Source organism: Acanthopagrus latus, chromosome 24 (assembly GCF_904848185.1).
Source record: "Acanthopagrus latus isolate v.2019 chromosome 24, fAcaLat1.1, whole genome shotgun sequence".
Lineage (NCBI taxonomy): Eukaryota > Metazoa > Chordata > Actinopteri > Spariformes > Sparidae > Acanthopagrus > Acanthopagrus latus.
This window is the reverse complement of record NC_051062.1, coordinates 1,990,101-2,010,268: the sequence shown is the minus strand read 5'-3', so window position 1 is coordinate 2,010,268 and position 20,168 is coordinate 1,990,101. Positions and strand designations below refer to the sequence as shown.

Genomic DNA, 20,168 nt, shown 5'->3' with positions numbered 1-20,168 from the left:
TCCAAGTAGGATTATTATTGCCAGGAAGGCAGTGTTTAATGTCTGATTATTATCAGCATCTGTCAGCCGCAAAGAGCACGACACGTATGAAGTCTTTGCTTTCGAGCTAATGAACAGTCTTTACAGCCGTCTGAAGACAGCAGGTCTGTGTTCCATCAGCGGGCTTTATTGTCACTGATAACCAATGTCAACTTGTGATTACAAAAACACGAGATGCCGTGGTGTGCCGTGATTATGTTTTGTGCAAACAGCAAGCACTCTAGTCATGTAAAGCTAGTCCATGTGGGCACGAGGCCCACCAGGTGTATGAAACCTTGATTTTTTTTTCCAGCTGTGTTTCACATTGTTCAGTATTTTCTGACTTAATGATGATTACATATCACCCCATCTGAGAAAAGGCAGGTAACACAAGATGAAGTACACACACACACACACACACGCCGTGTTGCAGTACCACAGATGCAACTGATCATTACACAACTCCTCTGAGTGAGTCAGGGGGAACTGACAGCCATGGCAGCGCCGCCCCACCCCCGCCACCAACGCACGCGCACACAATCCCATCTGGATTACTGATTATACTAAATAATGGCGAGATTATGCGTCGTGCTGGCAGTGACATAAGAAGCTGGCTGATGAACGCCTCCACTCTGTCTCACTTTCTGACCTCCAGCTCAGTGACAGAAAACATCCGGTAACATTTGAAAGAGAAAACACGAATTAAGCGTATGAAACAGGGCGAGGGAAAATTCATCCACTTTATTAATGATGACATCTGGTTAGGGCAGGCTTTACACAAATACTTTTCCCTTACAGCAGGTCTTTTAGTGTTGTATTGCACACTGCAACCAGACTTCTCTCTCCAAATCAGACACAAGAAAACGGCACCCGTATCATGTATTAATAGATTTTCATATTTTGCATTTTAATGGCTGTGTTACGCTTGCATATAAGTTGAAAAAATGTTCATTATTTTCTGTATTGCATGTTTTTTTCTTTCTCTTCTCAAGAGATAACCTTTAAAAAAATATGCAAGAGAGTCTAAAGATCCTCTCCGGACATCTAAATATACATTATAAACATCTAAATATACATTCATTTCATTTCAGAGGATACCTACTAAGCACAAGATGTCCACATCTCTGCGTCCGTGATCTGGGGGGTTAGTGCATATATTATGTAACAGGTTAATATAAACAGCTTATGAATTTCATCAAAGCATTGCTGTAACTTATTTCTCTTCGGGGGTTTCGTGTGCGCTCAGATGTTCAGAGAGGACTGCGTGGATTATCCGCGTAGGTTTGAACGTCTATGCCAACGTGAAACACGGACAACGCAAGCGAGGCAGCAGGTCAAACTTTGTTCCGCAGGTCGGCCCGGGAGCAGCGAGAGGGCAGCTGTTAAGTGAGCATCCTGTTTACGTAGGAGGAGGGACTACAATCACATCACACGCCAACAGTTTCTATGGCAACAGACAGGCCAATATTTCGTTCACCGAGAGAGCAAATGCAACACTGTTCATATCGACAGTACAGTGGGCTGACATGTCCTAACTAACTATTCATCCTAAATAAAACCTGGTTTAGACTATATTCTACCATTGCTGGTTAATGAAATGGTTTGACACAACCAAACTTAGATATTGAAAGAAAAAAGGCGCAATGTGTAAGATATGGCCAGAATTTAAATTTAAACTATTAAAAAAAATGAACAATCATTATCAACATGGATGTATGCTCTCCTCAAACGCATTTAATAAATTCTAGGACTGTAGGACAATACTGACAAGTGGCACTTTCACAAAATGTTAACACAATGAGATTAATTTATTTGTATTTATTTACTCATTTTGTCTAGTGATTTATCAGTGTGAGACAAGCGAGAGACATGGTAGGAACGACAATGAGATTTTCAATAAATAATCATCAGTAATGTGGACATAATGATGAAGTGGGTAAAGTTGAGTGCTAGGACAAGTACAGCAGTTAAGTAAATTCAGAAAAGCCTTTTTTTCACAGAATGTATAGTAATTACAAAAGCCGATCATTATCATGTTAAAGCATATTTTATGGAAAAAATAAAGGTACCTTGTTAAGTTAAGTTAAACTTAATACGACAAAAAAAGGGTACATGTTGATTAACAGCTGAACAGCAAAGGTATTTCAAATCAAATCGACTAATGTGAGCTATTTTACTGGGTGAGCTGTTGTGATGAAGGGGTATGTAAGTTACACCAGGATAAGCATAAACCATGTGTACTGGTATATCCAGGACTCTTATTGTGAAAAGCTGACACATGATCAGACAATCAGCCTTCATCTTGCTATTTTTTTATTATCCTCGCAGTATAGGTGAAATCCATATCCCTCAGTTCAACGAAAGAAAAGTGAGGTTAAATCACGTTAACCTCAGCTCTGCGTTGATACACTCATATTTAGCAAGTGTGTACCCTCGCCTTCTGTGTGTGGTACACTGCTTTAGACCTGACAAATGTAGCGCATATCCTCGCCAACATAAATGATTCCTTCGTAACTGCCCTCATGAAACTCCTCCTTGTAAACTTGCGCTGTAAAGCAATGGCTTAACCTGAATACCTTACACTGATGGGGTGTGACATTATTTAGACGGCATTTTGGTAATTTCATTTTTAATTTAATAATCAGACTATCATTAAGTTAAGAAAAACCTAAAGATATTTGACATGCTTGATTCAAAGCTAAACAATAATCACCTGTTTGAACAGCCACTATATGTCAAGGTGTCAACCCTTTGCTGCTGTGGGTAGAAACAGACAACAGGAAAATTGCAGCTTCTTCCTTCCTCCCTGGCACTTTTCAACATAATGCCACAGTTACAAATAACAGGAAAAAAAAAACCTCAAATTGCAGTGCTCTTTTCTGTGAAGACACCTGTCACAATTTTACGGAGGATTTCAAATTTCATGCTGGAGGCAGCAATTCTCGAAACGCTTAATATGGTGAAGAAAAAAAAAAACAAGCCTTGAGGGGTACACATACAAGACCAGCTGACGGCAGTTCTTTTTCACTAGATAGAGGACTGTGCTATTTGTGAATATACTCATCACTATTTATACAACAGGTTGTTCAAACCAGGCAATGTAATCGGTCTTACTCATCACAAATAATATTCCCGTGACAATATTCCATGGCACCACTGTAACGTCCAGAACTGTGGATCAGGGGTAGAGCCAGCGTCTTGTTATCGCAAGGTCGCTGGTTTGATTCCCCTGGTCTACGTGTCAAAGTGTCCTCAGGCAAGATACTGATCCCCCAAACTGCTCCTGATGTGCTGGTTGCATGGCAGCCACCACCATCAGTGTATGAATGCATGTATGAATTACTGTAAGCTGCTTTGGACAAAAGTGTCTGCTAAATGCCCTCAATGTAAATGTAACCACAGTCTATATAGACTGTGACCTCCCGTTTGGCTATTTCTATCAGTAAAAAAGTATATAAAGTAACAGTTATAGAAAATTATGAATATCAAATTCAGATCTAGAACTTAACCACTGCAAAACTAAAGGAATATTTAGCTTATAACACTCATATCAAAAGAGACATATGCGTACGCATCCGTTCTACTTTGGGTCCCCGCAGGTCGATGAATGGACGGGTAAAGATCAGCAAGACCGGTTCCATTCTGGTGCCAAGCTCTCATCAACTTTTACAGAGGAGCAATACACAGCATTCTGACATCACATGCTAGCACGGTTTGTGCATGGCCCAGGACAGGGCGGCAGGATGTGAGACTCCTGGGCTCTTCCATAACATCATATATCTTTTTGCTGTGCAGCATAAATGTACTACAACTTATACTCTGTTGTACTGTAACTGATGAGAAGGACAATTAAATAAAACCTTGAACCTTCAGTATATGCACACATACACACACACACACACACACACACACACGTGGACAGTGTCATGTGAGACAAAACAACACAAACAGAAAGGCAAGAACGAGCCGCAGTTTAACATTCAGGTAAAACAGGTTAGCAGGAAGCGGGCTACATTCCATGTTTTCTGTTTAGATTAGCTCGGAGTGCTTCCTACCTGTAAGACACCTGCTTCCTGAAGGTCAGCTGGACAAACTCTGCCTCCATCTGGGACACTGAGAGCTGGCCCTTCTCCTCCTCCGGGCCCTTCACGTCCTTCCCTCCTGTTACCTAAAGGAAACACAAAGTTATTAATGCAAAGTTTTCCAAAGAACGCTGGACAGATACTCACCCACCAGCGGCAGCTGTCAGTGCAGATCTAACAGATATTTTATTGTTGGCTCATGCTTGAATACACCACACTGCGCCGCATGTTGTGACAACAGACGAGGGATACAACTCTTGGATAACAGACAATACAGTAAAAACACTGTATTATTACCAGCTGCTACAGTAAGGCTGGTATTGTTTATTCAGTAGAGTTATGGCGCTTAAAAAAGGCTTAACACACACTGATCACTGCTGATCCTCACCTTTTCACTTTGGATAAGATGGCAAACACACAAACAATAAGACAGTGCCTTTGAATGGTAGCCTGCTTATATACTCCCGCAGAAATCTAGTAAAAGCAGATGATCTATACCATGTTTAAAGGTGCGCTACGTAGATTTGGAGGATACATTTTTTAACAAAATGGAAAGATCTTCATCGACTGATTTTTCTCTTCTGCCTAAACAAATAAAATGAATACACTCTTTGTTGCCATGATGGGACAAACTGACCCCGGATGACCAACATCAATTTCATACTGTTTTACTTCGTTAATATGTGGCGGACCCTGCCACCTTTCTACAAACAGTGCGCTGAGACCTTAATTTCCTCTGAGAACAGCTTGTTTATCACTTATGGAGAGAGTAAATACATCTGAGCTTGTGTTATTACCTCTTTAATATTGTAAATATTGAAATTGAGTTTGAGTTTCCTCTCCAAAACTACATAGTGGCCCATTAATATTGTACATTCGGTGTATCAAATGAGGGAATATTCAGCAAAACATCGGCTAATAGAGTATTTTAATACTAAGGAGGTAAGACAGGTTGCGGTTTATCGGATAAATCGGACACCGTTCACCTGTCTGGCCCAACTAACTTAACTCATGTCATGTGTGTTTGGTGTCGCGGTGTGATTCCATCATGTGTCAGGACAGTGTGGCTGCGCTGGCTTTATGTTTGAAGCAGGAATCTCAGTCCTACAGACAGACAGGTAAACACCTACACACCCACCTGACAGCTGCCGGGCTGCGGCGTGCTCTTGTTCCCCTCCGCCGCGAACACGTCCTCCTCCTCGGCCACGTCCTCCAGCCCAGGCCGCTCCACAACCGGAGGAGCGGAGTCTCTCATCATCCCTGCGGTCGCTTCGTGTGACGAGTAATAACGTTATACTGCGGTAATTATCTTCTCTGTCGGCTCCACTGCTCCCCGCTGTGTTCTTGTATATTCTTCGAAGTTACTAATTCGGTGCGTATTTAAAACGAAGCTCGGTTCTGTCCCATCTTCCGTGTGCCGCCGCTGCGTTACACGAAAACCCGCAGAGTTGTGTCGGTCTGCCGGGACACGGAGACGTCCACCGTGGGTCCCAACGCAAAGTTAGCCTACTCTGTCGGCGGTAGGTGAGCAGCGTTCCGCTCCAACCGCCATCTAGACTGTTGCAGGAAACCAACTGAGCTGTCTGTCTGTCTGTCTGTCTGTCTGTCTCAGTCCCGTTCAGTTCAGCTCAGAGGGGCTTTATTTGCATGAGCAACAGACAGGCTGCAGCCCTGCCACAGCAAGTTGGAAAGAGAAGAGAAAACATATATATGTAGTATAACAGTAGAATTGTGTTTTTTGTCGTTAAAAAATCTTGAGAAAAAAAAAAAAAAGTACATGAATCTCAGAATATGTTAATATTAATATTTGTATGTCCCCCTTTTGCTTTAATTTGGCATGGACACCTTATGACTCCGGGGACACTTTTTGGAATGGCAGATTGTGTCCCCATCACTATTTAAAAGCCATAAATTTGTCATAAATGATCTGAAATCATTTGCACCAAAAATGATCAATTAACAAATGAGATTTCCCTTTCCACCAGCATCTGCAAGTGACAGTGGCTGCTGCTGACTCTAGTGCCAGGTTGTCACCAAATTTTCACCCAGCTCCTGATGCTGTACAGTAGGTACACTATAAACAACGGCTAAGACACAGCCAGCAAAATGTGCAGGAAAGATGTTATCTAAGATCTGCCAACATGTTAAGATCATTATGTCTAATCGCCGGATTTTGCCGTGACGCACGCGAGTGTTGCCCTTTTTCAATCATCGTTCCGCAGTTTTAACTTCTGCTGCGATGACGCGCTCTGACCTACAGTGAGCCCTCCATTACATATCCTAAAATCACAGATGTTCAGACTGGTTAAAAAAACTTTTCACCTGAGCCCTTCTGCCCCCACCACATGTCCTCGGTGAAACACTGTTACCAGCTCATATTCCCAAATGTTTTGACTTAACATTCAGAATTTCACATATGCGATCGTCTTCCTGTTTAAAGAACAAGTGGATGACATCTCGGCAGGTCCCCAATTTTTGATTTACCAAACAGAACATCCACCTTATAGGTTTCTTCTCAGATAATTTAAGGTGAAACACTGTTCACCAGCTCATATGTTAGTGCTGTTCAGACGTGTTCGGACAAATAATGCATCCACTTCTTGAATTTTACTTTTATACTCTTATCAGCTCATATTCGAATTCCAAAATCTTTTCACCTCTTATGCATCACGGTCACATAGCTCACAGAAATCCAATGCGAGGCATAGCGGTCTCAGGTGTGCTACCACGCACTCCTTCTAACATGCAGCTTCCTCGGGATCCAGGATACCACCAGGGATGCATCCACCTACAGCTCTCCTCCTTGCCACCGGGCCTGAATCAAACGCTAGAGAGATCACAGCATATGGTGACGTGCAAGCACCCAGAAGTATTCCTAATTTTGATCTCCTTTTAGATGATGGTATCATGAGAGTACGCATAATAAATCCTGGCAGATCTCCTCATGTAGAAGATGATATTGCCCTGTGGTGATGTTCATCTCTGCATGTTAGGAGATAGTCGATATTAGAGTCTCAATTTTAGGTTGACGGGTACTCACGCCTAGACCAGTTGTGTTTTTCTGCAGTTGTGTTTTTCTGAATGCCACTGTGTCTTTCAAATGTTCGCGCGTGCTAGTGGTGGTAAGCGCCGGTAGTGTAGTTCCAGTTTTATTCTTTGGGGTGCACATCTAGGTCAGGGAAGTTCCGAGTTTAAAAGGTGAGAAACGTGATAATGATGTCCGTCCAGCAGAGGGCGGCAGTATTCAGCCTCTCTGAAACGTGACCAGAGAGACCCTGAGGGAGAATCAATATCTAAGTCTCAAATACTTTAAATTCATATGTTTGTTATTTTAAAGCCATACCTGTCATCTCCACTGAACCTGCTTCATCGCTGCTGATTTCAGTTCATCGTATCTTGTCCCTAACACATGTCATGTTCTTCTCGTGCCACTGGAGACGCTGAATACGAAGTCTGTCGTAAAGGAACACACATGTGTCTTATGCCCATACACACCGATGGATTTCTATCACACAAGGGGGGGACAAAAACAACATTCCTCGTTCTGAGCAAAAAGTTTCGCCAGAAGTAATGTGATCATTGTTTCAAGGAGACAGGTTTTTGTTAGAAACAGATCTGAGAACATGCAGAAGGGGGAGGTCTATGAATTTAAATAAACTTTACCGCTCAAGTCAGAGCCACGCAGGAAGCCCGAGTCATCTCCCTCCCTCCTGGTTTAACTTGCTTCCATCAAGATCAATTGTCAAAACTCCTAGAGCTGACACAAATAGAGACATGACAACCCTTTAAACCCACTTTTAGATGGGATTGGTGCAATACACTAAAGTTTCTCTTTCGCTTTATGAAAAACAAAAAATCAGTGAATGAATTTGAAGTCCACCGCACCAGGTTGCCAAATTGTCGGCCAAAACAGCTTTTCAGAGCTGTGGAAACACAGAGCGCGCAGGCATTGTCTGCCCCATTGATAAAAACCCAGAATGCTGACTCTGCTGAACTGCAGCCAGTCTAATGGCATTTACGTCCGGTCTGCAGCAGCTAGCAACCCCAAACCCCGACAACCTCCCCAAACTGAACCTGAACCAGCCCCAACCCCGGCTGCCTGGCCCAGTTGCTCTTGGCCTGTGGGTGCATGAAGCGGCTAAGCCCCTCTGCTGGCTGGCCAAAGCCCTGTGGGATTAGACTAATGCAGGTGGCGGGAAGCCACTGGTGTTGGAACAACAGACATGGGAAGTGACCTTACATTAGAATTTACTCTTTGCTGTAAACTTTGACCTTTGTCTTTAGTTGCATTATGTTGTAAAATTTCTTCATCATTATATTTATGTACATATCTGTCATAAAAGGCCTGTTTAGGTTGTGCATCCATAACAGTCTGCATTCATTGGTAAAACACTAGCACGATATGCACTGTGATGTTTTTAAATGAATGAATCACTTTTGTAAAGCACCTTTCAACAAGGTCATTCAGTATAACTCTCTGTAATGCTCTATAAAAACAATAAAAAGCCATTTAGATTTTTGTGTCATTATAATGGAATGTCTAACTTTGATACAAAACCTTGAGAAATAATGATATCATTTGAAATGCAAAGTATTTCACTGAGAAAAGTGGGGATTTAAGCCCAACACCTGACTTAGATGAACCTAAAAAATCAGTTAAATGAGTCAAAAAGAGTCAACCAGCAACTCAACGACAGTCAGCCTGCCTAAAACTAGGTTAGCTGCCATAGCAAATGAGTTTAAACTATGTTGAAACTGCTTCATGGAACCAACTCACTTTTGAAAATGAATCAGACTAACCAAAATCTTGGCTCATTTTGTAAACTATCTTTCTGCAGCAGTCACCGAGGCGCTGTACTTGCCGCGTTTGATGAGCCAGCACCATAACAACCATGTAGCGCACGAGATGAGTGATAGGAAGACTTTGAGTGGGTGAGAGGAGGCAGTGCTACGTGGGCAGCATGCAGGATGAGGGTCAACCTCTCTGTTGCAGAAAAGAGAGGGAGTGAGAGAGAAGGAGCAGCTGGTACCTGGGCATGAGTATTGCGAGGACTGAACACGATACACTTTGTTCATCATCACAGCAGAACACCAAGTTATTTGAACTTAAGGGATATCAGTCTTTCCATTTAGGAGGCACAAGTGATTGTGAATCCATTTCACCTGCTTTTGTGCAAATGGAAGTGACAACAGGTGCAATGAAAAGACAAAAGGCAAGACAACCCCCAAAGAGGTTGCTGGTGCACATGTTTCTGACCAAACTGTCAGAAACAGACTCCATGAGATTGTGGAGGCATTGATGCTACTGACTTGCTCTCTTGTTCCCCTGACCTAAATCCACAGACTGTCCAGGAGCTCACTGATGGCCTGATCCAGGTCTGGGAGGAGATCCCCCAGGACACCATTAGCCGAGCCGACTTACTGGGAGCATGCCCAGATGGTCATTAAACCTGTGATTTAAATTTTGTACTTTGATTTTCGGTGTGATTTTGATCCCGGCCCTCAGTGGGTTGATGATTTTGGTTTCCATTGACCGTCGCTGCGTCATTTTATCCCCCCAAAAAACTGTACAATGCACATCACTAAAGATTTTTGGATTCAGATTCAGATCAGATCAAGATTTAACTTTTTTGAGCACTGTAGTTTGTTTTGTTTTGTTTTTTTCTTATGTAGCATAACAGAACTTCTTCCAGACTGGAAAACATCACGACAGTTGTTGAGGGCCAACAACCTTGAATGACTGTTAAAAAAACAGCCTTTCTGTGATTAACTTAAAAATTGCTTCGTGAGTTGATGTAAAATAGATGCTGTCTCAATAAAAAACACAAAATATTTACAGGGTTGGCAGCAAGATGTCCTCCTATTGGCCCTTTAATTTCACCAGATAGATAGTAAACTTTTTTCCATTTTTGCTTTTCCAAATAGTAATAATGCGTTCTCTTTCTCCTTACTCTTGATGGTATCATTAATCTGTATGAGTGATATGCTCGTACACACCCTGAATCCATCTCCTCTCATCCGGCTGTGGTGCTGTTGCTCCATTGTCCCTCGGCGGCATTGTTTCGAAATCTGCCCTCCGTCATCTGCACAGGCAGAACAATAAGGCAGCATTATGTCACTGACTGACTGACAGAATAGATATGTGTGTATCTGTTTGATGCATTATCATTCAGGTAAAATCCCCCAGTGTCTTTAGCTTGCTTCCTGACCTCATTGTCTCTGTCATGCCCTCCTCCCCTCTGCTCTCTCTCCAGCAGGGTTTGTTTTGGCAGCCCTGGGTGTCTGGTGTGTGGCTGGAACTGGGTCGCACCAGGGTCTGGACCCAGCGGTGCCCCCCCCATCCTCGACCCTGATTCTGCTGACAGGGCCCAACCTACCATGAGATAATGCCATTCCAGAGGGATCGTGGCTAAAGCCCCTCTTTCTGGCTCTCAGGTATATAAAGAGGAGGCAGCGGTGGAGCAGAGGACAAAGCACTCTGGAAACATTCTTCACTCGCTGCTTGTCATCAAATTTCCACTCTCTCCATCTTTCCTCACTTCGCTTCCATCACCTGCTGGAGCTGAGCAGGTCCATCTGCCACGTTTTAGCCAAGCCAAGCTAAGCTCGACCAATCACTATGGATATTGCCATCCAGCACCCCTGGTTCAGACGTGCCATGAGCTCTGCCTACCCTGCCCGACTCTTCGACCAGTTTTTTGGAGAGGGCATGTTCGACTACGACCTCTTCCCCTACACTGCCTCCACCATCAGCCCTTATTACAGACAGTCGCTGTTCCGCAGCTTTTTGGATTCCTCCAGCTCCGGCATTTCTGAGGTAACAAGACCAGACTCTAGACTCCACTGCCTGTCAGGAAGCACACTAAGAGCCTTCGGAGAAATATGTAGATTGGCTGTAGAGCAAATGGAGAGGAAGGATAGGGAGAACAGACAAATGTGTTAAAAAAATACATTTTTAGTGATGTTAAGATAACTCCAGTGCTCATTTTAACATCAGTTACAATATTATTCAAGGCAGCAGTAAATGTACTGTAAATTTATCAATACTTCTGATAGTCATGGCTTTGTTGTCCCAGTTTTGTCAGTTTCATCCACAGTCCTGATCTTGGATCAGTTATAAAACCTCCTTGTCTTTGTGTCTGACATCCTGAATTTGTTTGTTTCAGAGAATCTTGAGTTAGTGGCTCTACAGCTAGACGTAACATCTACAGTGCTAAACAGAACTTTTCAGGAATAGATGTCTCATGAGGTTGAACCGCTAATGTTTTCTGAAAAGGCTGTGGTGCAAACAACCGTCTCTATGTTCGTCCTCCAGGTGAGGTCCGACAGGGATAAGTTCACAGTCTACCTGGACGTCAAGCACTTCTCTCCCGATGACCTCAGCGTGAGGATCTGCGATGACTACGTGGAGATCCTGGGCAAGCATGGAGAAAGACAGGTAGTGATCCTAATATTTGTCAATGTATATGTAGAAATAGAAAGGGTTAGGGTTATTTCCCAGACCAATGGCAACAAGTTAAAGTATAGAGCCCCCACTTACAATAATTCTGTTGAACATCAAATCAAGCCCCTTCATTACCTTTAAGCAGTTACACTCTGACTTATCTAACATACTGACGTATGATCACAACACCTACTGCCCTTCCAACAAACTGTCTGGTTAGTACATTTTTAGTGAAAAGTGCAGAACAACTCAACTTTTGAAGCCATTACTTAGATTCTAAGTTCTAATTCTGAGGTTCGTACATGTTTTGTTCAGCTAAAAAGCATCTGTATCCTGGCTCATTATAATCATTTCACCAGCAGTGAGTTGTAAGGACATTTGGACCACTGCTGGTCACATTAAAACAAAATCTGTCAACTTTTTCTTTGCAAGATTTAATAGTCACTTACGTAAAGACAGTTGAATGAAACTGTCTTTATGAACATTTTTCATTACTCACTGTTGATGCTGTTGCTTTTCAGGATGACCACGGATACATTTCTCGTGAGTTTCACCGCCGCTATCGCCTCCCCGCAAGTGTTGACCAATCAGCAATCACCTGCACCCTGTCAACTGATGGTCTGCTGACTCTGACCGGGCCAAAGGTCATCGGGGGGAGTGAATCCGGCCGCAGCGAGCGCAGCATCCCCGTCACCCGTGACGACAAGCCCAACGCTGCTGCCTCCTCCTAGAGGCCGAGCGATGCTGGAAGGCGCCTGGCCCTCCTACAGCCCGCATCGACAGGGATGGATGACCACAGAATCTCTATCCTCCACCCTTTGGCTTCTTCCTCCTCTCCCTTTCCCTTAGAGGATATCTGTGTCCTCCTCACTTCACTTTCTCCTCTGTAGTTTCTTCTTAGCGCACATTAGTATCATTGTTTGAGATTAATCGAAACTCTTCCAGTGAGGATGGTTAAGTGAGGGGCGGCTGGACTTTTTAAGGAGAAAACTCATCGAAGGACGAGACATTAACACGACCTGATGCTTCATTCTGCAGATTGTTGTTGATCTGTGTCGGAGCGAGCCCTCTGACACTACAGATCGCTGGGGTTAAGCTTGGTGGTAAATGTCACACATTGGCTTGTCCCAGATTTCCCATCAGTGAAGTTCTCTGAGGCCCTGGCTACTTCCATTCTTGTGCTGACTCTTTGAACCCTCTCCTCTCTTGTCTGAAACATATACTGTTCTGTAATCTAGGCCTTGTTCATGGCTCATTAAAGAGAGGTCCATACTAGAGAAACATGCAATAAAGCTGTACAATTAACCAAAAGCAACTCCTGTGAGGATTTATTTCTACTCTTCAAATCAGGTGCAGAGAAGCCTTGGTTCCTTCTCATCTGCCAAGAAGTAGGCAGTCACACATTAGAAATTTCTTTGAAATTACCCCAAAATTACCGCAATAATTGCCTCAAAATCTTTTTGAAAATGACCCCTACACTATTTAATAATAATTTAGGCTTTTTTCCAACAAGTAGCTTATAACTGCTATTCATTTCTTTAACATATTTCTAGGTACTTTCAATGGGTTTCTGCTGGTCTAGTTTCTGTTTGACTTCTCTGTGTCTATTGTGACTATTACATACAAAGATTCTCAGGCAAATTCCTTCAATGTTGAAAACCTTCTTGGCAATCTCATCCTGATGCTGGCTAAAGTAAAACAGACAGACGGTGCTCTGAAAGTCTACAAACATCATCTTTAGAGTGTCTCGTACAAACCTGTATTATCATATTAACATTAAGCAGGAAACCAACTAATCAAGACACAGATAGTCAACAAATCTGAGAGCTCAAATGTTAAATTAATAAACACATAAAGACAGGTCAAATGTGATAAGAGGAACGTTAACAGAGGAGAACTGGAGTGAAGATCCTGTATTCACATCAGACGCTGCTGGTTTTACATCCCTGACCCTGCAAACACACAAGTATTGTATATTTAAACACACTCACACTGTCCAAAATTACTTTTAGTTAGACCACCACAACTTTCAGCTTACAGTATTCAAAATGAATATTTGTTGTCTGATTTTTTTCAAAATTAAAAAGCAGAAGTATTAAGCTCTAAGGACTAGCCAAAAGTATTACACTTTGCAGTCCTGACAAAAAGCCTTTTCCCCTCCTTTAAAAAAATGTGATCATCTTATTGGCTCTCATCAGGATGATGTCGGTGCCCGGTGGTTATTCATAATCACCTGCTGAAGGGGGAGGGTTTTTTCTGCTAACATTAAATCTTATTCAACCACCTGGACGTACCAGCAGGAATTCCGATATTACAACTAGTTTAGACCAACCGGTGTCAAATAATGGACATTTTCAGTGAACTGGGAGACATCTTGTACTTTACATTATATATTGATTTGTCGACGAAAACTACTGAACACAATAAGAGGTAAATCCATTCTGACTTCCTTCAACAATTCAATATAGGCCATTCTACGAGTTTTCAATTAAAATTTCCCTGAGAATAGTGCATGGATATGTTGAAAAGACTCTTATTTAACCCTATCTGACCATCATGCGTCCAGCATATTACTTTATTAAGGACAATGATAATCTTCTTGCTCTACACCCATTCTAGTTTAGGCCTAATTCTGCTTACTTTTTAGCAGACAAGATATAAAAAAAAATAATCTGAACAATGATCATGGCCACAATAATTGCATTTCAGCTTCGTAACTGCAATAATCATCAGAATATGCCTAAAACTCTTTTAACATAAGGAGGGTGCATCATCCAGTCAAAATAGGAGGTTATGTCATTTATTAAATCCCAGAAATGTGATCTAGTGTTCATGCAAGAGACTCGCCTAATGGGTGAGACACCCTAGTGAGACAAGCCTTTCCCTTTTGTGGTACTAATAGAAGCAGGGGTGTTGTTACTTTAATTAATAAACTGCATCTGCAATTTAAACGCCTTAACAAAGTCAGCAAAGGAGCTGAACGTTTTCTCCTTTTACAAGCTGAAATTCAAGGTCAAAATGTTTTACCAGTCAATGTATATGCCCAGAGTGAACCCACCTTCTTTGGAAAACTTGAGTCCAAACTTAAAGATTTAGGGAGCTATCTGGTAATTATTCAACCTACTTTCAGATAATCTCCCTCTCACAGGGGTTCACAGGTATTAACAAGTTAAATATAAGACTTTTCTAAGGCGGTTTTAAAACCACTTTATATGAAATTTCAGGATGGAAATACAAAAATGATATATGAATAAACCATTTTCATCTTAAACGTGAAATGTGGAACAGAGATCTTCATTGGGATGGTACAGTAAGGAGGAGAAAGAAAATGGCCGACTGGACTGGATATTTCTAGAGGTATCTTCACTTGTCTGAAGAATCGATAAAGATTCAGCTGTCAGCGATTTTGTTGTAATCTATAATAATATTGTTTTCACATGGAAACTTTAAGATAGGATAAGACATTTAGTATAACCTCTACCTCAATCCTCTCTGATGAGGTGGTGCTTACAGGTCAGACTGGAAGTGATATGACAAAAAAAAGATCCAGTGAATCTGAATTTAATACTCTTTTAAGGCCTTTCATTAGAAAAACTTGATCTAAGTCTGTAAGGTCCCTCGACCAGCCTGCTCTCACACAAATAGGTCAGCCACAGCCTTACAAGACCTTTGTAAGGACTGAGGATTTATCAGCGTCTGTTGATTGCTTCACCGTTTTACTAGAGATTACACCTTTCACTCATCTCCTTATGGCACACTGTCAAGGCTAGATTTATTTCTTATCTGGAAATCTGTCACTTCCTCTGCAGTGGCCTCCACTATTAACATACTGATATCTGACCATGCCCCTGTATTTCTCAGCATTCTCCTCTATAAAATTACAGTGTGACATATGAAAACATTTTATGATTATACTGATTCATGATTCCTGAAAATAGAAATTCCACAAAATCAAGGAATGTGTGATCTTACATCCTCCCATCCCTACTTTTAAGAACACCTGGTTGTTACGATATCATTCTGTTAACTACATTGGTTATGATACTTTCAATATGCTACATAATAAGCTACATTAGCTTCCTCCACACACGGCTCACCTACTGTTGTAACAGTGGAGCCCATAACACAAGGTCTGTATTTTGGGTGACTTCATAAAATGTACTGCTGAGGAAGAAAGTAATCAGAGAGGCCAAGAGAACTAGAAAGAACACGAGCAACACAGCACTTTCTGTCCAAAGCACCACACAATATCTCTATGCTTGCCCATTCAGACACTAATACACAAGGACACTTCAACATCCAGACTGGAGTAGCAGGGGATCGAAGCATCGGCCTTCTGATTAGTCAACAACCCTCTTTACCTCCTGAGACACAGGAGGTAGAGTCTTGTGTTTATCAGTACTACTAATTGAATGTACATTAATGAATTCTAAATTCAACAGTGTAAGATTGACAGATGGCCCACGAGCAGCTGCATAGGTTACCTGCGATTCTCTGTTAGTAACGCATGGGGATGAAGAAAAATGAAGCCCTCCTTCTTGTTAAAAAGCATTTCTTTGCTCTGATGGCATGAAGTGGCTGCACGTGTCAACACATATTGTAACTGTGGTACCTGTTGGAAGGACTGCAGGTCCTCCAGGGTCTGCTGGGCAGCTAGTCTCAAGCTGGGCTGCACTGTGGAGGTGAGTCGGCTGACGCGAGCCTGGAGGTCTGGATCCAGCAGAGAAGAACCCAGCAGGAGCAACACATCCTCCTCCAACAACACTGACTGCAGGAGACGCAGAGTGTGCAGACACACCTCCCAGTCTCCATCTGTCAGGCAAACAGAGAGTGTGAAGCTGATACCTACACACTGATCTGCAGTGGACACAGTATGTATAGTTTCCATCCATAATAACAATTGTGATATGATAAATTCAGTGAATCTTCATGTAAACCTCCAGTTCCAAAGGAGCTGAGACGCTGTGTGCAACATAAACAAAAGACAATGTGAACATTTTGTAATTCTTTTTGACATATGCTCAACTGAAAGCACTGCAAAGACATTTCATTGAACATTTTATCACATAACTTTAGCAATTTTTCTGCTACAGGTGCAAAAAAGGACTGGAACTCAAAAACAACTGCATATATCAGTATCAGCATTGTTCATTGGCCACAATAAGTTATAAAATGTCAGCATATTGGATGTTGGCAAAAACTGTACATAAATTGTATGGAAATATTCGCCTGCAACTGTATATAACAACTTTTCATTGTTTTACACAGATCTACTTTACCATAGATAACTAATGTAACATTGGTGTGTGTGTGTGTGTGTGTGTGTTGAAGTTTGTGACAGAGTCAAGTTGTTCTAAATTCATCTTCTGTCTCCTGTCTCCCTACCATCCAGCAGAGTCCAGATGAGAGGCAAGAGTCCTGGATTCTCACTGATGTACCTCAGTCCTTTAACATTGATGCTGACATTATACAGAGCCATCAGCATCAACCTGCAGCAAACATGAGCACAGTCAGTGTACTTAAACACTAATGTGTCCTACAGAAGCACAACACTGACACCTCCTGCCCACACCTAAATACTTGCACGCATGACTGAATCTACCTGCAAGTTAATTCATTTGAGATTTGAATAATCAGTAAACAGTGGATGAGCACATAAATAAACACAGATACATGGTGGCAGGTCATATGCCTTTACTCTGGTTAAATGAGCTTTTGTGTCCAACGCTGTTGCAATTACAGTTATGAGGTTCTTATTTTAGACATCAGGTCATTAAAGGAACATTTTTTACCTTAAATTAACAACTTCAAAATCGATTTGATATAAAGAAATTAGCTCAAGGGTCTACACATTTCATGTCATGGTTACAAACTAGCCCCGGCACAGTTTGTGTTATGTGTTGTACCGCAGCTCCACGTACACTTTCAGTTTGGGAAAGACACAAGGCTTCATCAGCTCCAAAAGCTTAATCAGAGTGTCCAGGAGAATGTGAGCTGAGCTGGATAGGAAGTCCCGCCCACAGGTTACTGCTGCTATGTCTGATTGATGACAGGAGGAATTTTACAGCTGAGATCAGTGACTTTAAATTGTTGACACACTTAATAAGCTTGGTTGTATGAAAGTTACTGATATACTCTCTTGATTTACCAACATAAATGTGGTGCAAAACATACATTTTCAAGTGTGTGTGAACTCACCAATGTGTTGCGATATGAAAGCTGTGAACTCACTAGTAATAGTTCCGGCCAAAGCCAGCACAAACTGGTGCTCCTGGGAGGTGTGGTCCTCCGTTTGAGGTTTCACCTCCTCATCCAGAGACCTGACAAAGCTCTCCAGGGTCTGAGCAGCTACTGACAGGAAAGACTGCAGCTTCCCCTGCAACACACACACAAACACACACAAACACACACACAACTCGATAGAACTCAAATACAATCATATCACTGTGCATCCTGGTCCCTCCATCCAGTCACATTCGCACCTTCTTAAACTTTTTTCTGTGACTCTACCTACCTATCAACATTTGCCAGTGTGCTTGCCAACTGTTCTGCACGTAAAGCTTTTCTGAATTAAATCACTTGAGATATTCTGCTTCCTCCTGTCATCTGCTTTTCTGTCCAACACCTGTTGCCCAGCATAACTAGCCGTGCCAGAGAAGCTCTCAGATATCAAATCATCTCAATATTTCATATGACACTTTGAGAGTTTACAATCAAGCATGAATGTCGTTTGGATTGTTTAAGAAACACACACACACACAGACAGACTTGTGGAGATGACTCACATCGGCCAGCCACTGTGAGACTGTGTGCTCCCTGGCAGAGCTACTCCACAGCAGGTTACAGGTTGCAGATCCCAAAGCAGAGCAGAAGTCTGCCTGCTGCTGCAGCTGTGCTCCGCTCTGCCATAGCTGCTCGCGTAACAACAGCTTCTCCTACACACATGAAGGATAATCTCTCAAAGTTATTGGTGTTGTTGAGTTCACTGACAGAGGAAAAGCTATCTGCATGGCTCTACGGCTCTCTTCTTGCCTGTCCTCACTCACCTCTCTCTCTTTCTGACATTCGGTCTGCACGGCATCCAGTCGGGCCTGAAGATGCAGACACTGCTGTTGCAACTGCTCCTGTTCCTGCACGAGGTGCTCCTTCACTACACATGCACACACACAACCTCATCACATGTCACTGGACAGAGGGGTCAGGTGAGAAAAGGTGAACTCATGATAAGAAGATTAACAAAAATAAAAAATCCATTTCCACTGATCATTAAATAAATCAACTCAGTAGACAGCGGCACCAATATTGACTCTCATATCAGGGTGACTCTACCTCACAGCCTCTCAGCAAACTGATCAAAACCCTTAATACTGTTTTCTGCCACAGGTTTAAGTTTAATGGAAGTGTACTTGTCTGAGCTGCATGAGCTTTGTGTAGCATTTTCATCAGGTCTCCATTTAGGACCCTGGGCAGAAACTCCCTCAGCTGCATGACTTCGGTGGTCAACTTCTCCAAATCTCTTTTCCTCACTCTGACAAAAGCATCCTGAAAGAAAAAAGATAAAGATCATTGCAGAAATTTTTCTGGCGTCACTTTAATAAGCCAGATCAAGGTCAATAATATTTGACTGTCTGGTCATACAGCACCTTGCTGACCTTGTGCTAAGGACTGTAATGCTGCACTAAGGGGGGGAAGGTATTATAATAGTATTTGTGAAATGTGCTATTTGTGAAAATGCAAAAATGGAGATTTCACTCTTTAGTCCACATTGGACCAGGGGCCATATTCATAAAGATACCTAATCTTAAGAGCTGTTCCTAGTGATGAAATTCAGAGAAAAGAAAATTAATGTTTTTATTTAGTTAAGCCAAGGTCCTTGTAAAGACCTCACAAAGCATCTAAGTGCTTGAGAGAGCTCCTAACATGAACCATGAAACAGTAAGAAACAGAAATTGCAGTATTAGTTTCCATTGCAATCTTCCACTAGCAGCACATCTTCATGTAAGAAATCAACTCAAGGCGTTTCCGGGTGATGTTCAACCTGTATTTTCTAACCCTCCCTGCGAAATTAGAAGCTATGAATGGGAAACCAACTCAAAAGTAATATTGCTTGGCTTGGACTAAACATTAATACTGTCTGGTAATGACAGGTCCACCGTGGACATGTGTCTGTCAGGCTGTGGTGAGGAGCAGCATGTTACCTTTGCTCCGTGATTCAGAGCCAGCGATTTCCCGCCTAAGGAGGCTGACATCTTGTGGCCGGTGTCAAGTCGTCAACTTCTGCTGTAGTTTCTACTTTTCACTGTGGGAATGTCAGCGTTAATACATTGGTAACATTAAAGATGTTAAACAATGTCAAACATAGCATCAGTGTAGAAGTAGGTAAACGAGCCTGAAGTTGTTCTGCCCAACATAAATAAATATTTTTTATAATACCTCCGACCTCAAGGGGGCGCAACGGTGGATGTTCCGCCTGACCGGTGGTTAGCCAAAATCGAGTAAAAAAGGAGTACTCTGCCTGATGCGAGCTCAGTCTCCCTGCCACACTCCAGACCGGGTTTTGTGAGCATCCAGCCGGGGATGCTGGCTTATCTCCTCTTCCTTTGTGTTTGAACCTTTTAAAGTCT

General features: G+C 42.3%; 3 protein-coding genes across 4 annotated transcripts in view; 1 reads left to right on the top strand and 2 right to left on the bottom strand.

The window, feature by feature from the left end:
• The window catches only part of dgkza (diacylglycerol kinase, zeta a), an 89,546-nt gene extending 84,151 nt beyond the window's left edge, over positions 1-5,395 (bottom strand). The window contains exons 1-2 of one of the 2 annotated variants that reach the window (XM_037091251.1): positions 5,239-5,395; positions 4,074-4,186 (exon numbers count right to left, since the gene is read on the bottom strand). In XM_037091251.1, the coding sequence (XP_036947146.1) occupies positions 4,074-4,186; positions 5,239-5,358 (233 nt within the window). In that variant the 5' untranslated portion in view covers positions 5,359-5,395. Of the gene's footprint in view, positions 1-4,073; positions 4,187-5,238 lie in introns of those variants that run through there. The other variant, XM_037091246.1, reaches the window with a different exon arrangement.
• A 5,297-nt stretch (positions 5,396-10,692) lies between these two features.
• Positions 10,693-12,745, top strand: cryaa (crystallin, alpha A). Its single transcript, XM_037091255.1, has 3 exons — positions 10,693-10,917; positions 11,416-11,538; positions 12,066-12,745. Exons 1-3 carry the CDS (start codon positions 10,720-10,722, stop codon positions 12,273-12,275), a joined length of 531 nt encoding a protein of 176 aa, XP_036947150.1. The 5' UTR covers positions 10,693-10,719; the 3' UTR covers positions 12,276-12,745.
• Positions 12,746-13,257: 512 nt separating this feature from the next.
• Positions 13,258-20,120, bottom strand: LOC119015362 (heat shock transcription factor 2 binding protein). The gene is made up of 10 exons (XM_037091254.1): positions 19,978-20,120; positions 19,743-19,843; positions 18,951-19,086; positions 18,591-18,694; positions 18,330-18,479; positions 17,776-17,920; positions 17,466-17,583; positions 16,930-17,033; positions 16,157-16,356; positions 13,258-13,496 (listed from the first exon to the last, which is right to left on the bottom strand). The coding sequence occupies exons 2-10, from the start codon at positions 19,791-19,793 to the stop codon at positions 13,467-13,469; spliced, it is 1,038 nt and encodes a 345-aa protein (XP_036947149.1). The 5' UTR covers positions 19,794-19,843; positions 19,978-20,120; the 3' UTR covers positions 13,258-13,466.
• Positions 20,121-20,168: the final 48 nt, after the last annotated feature.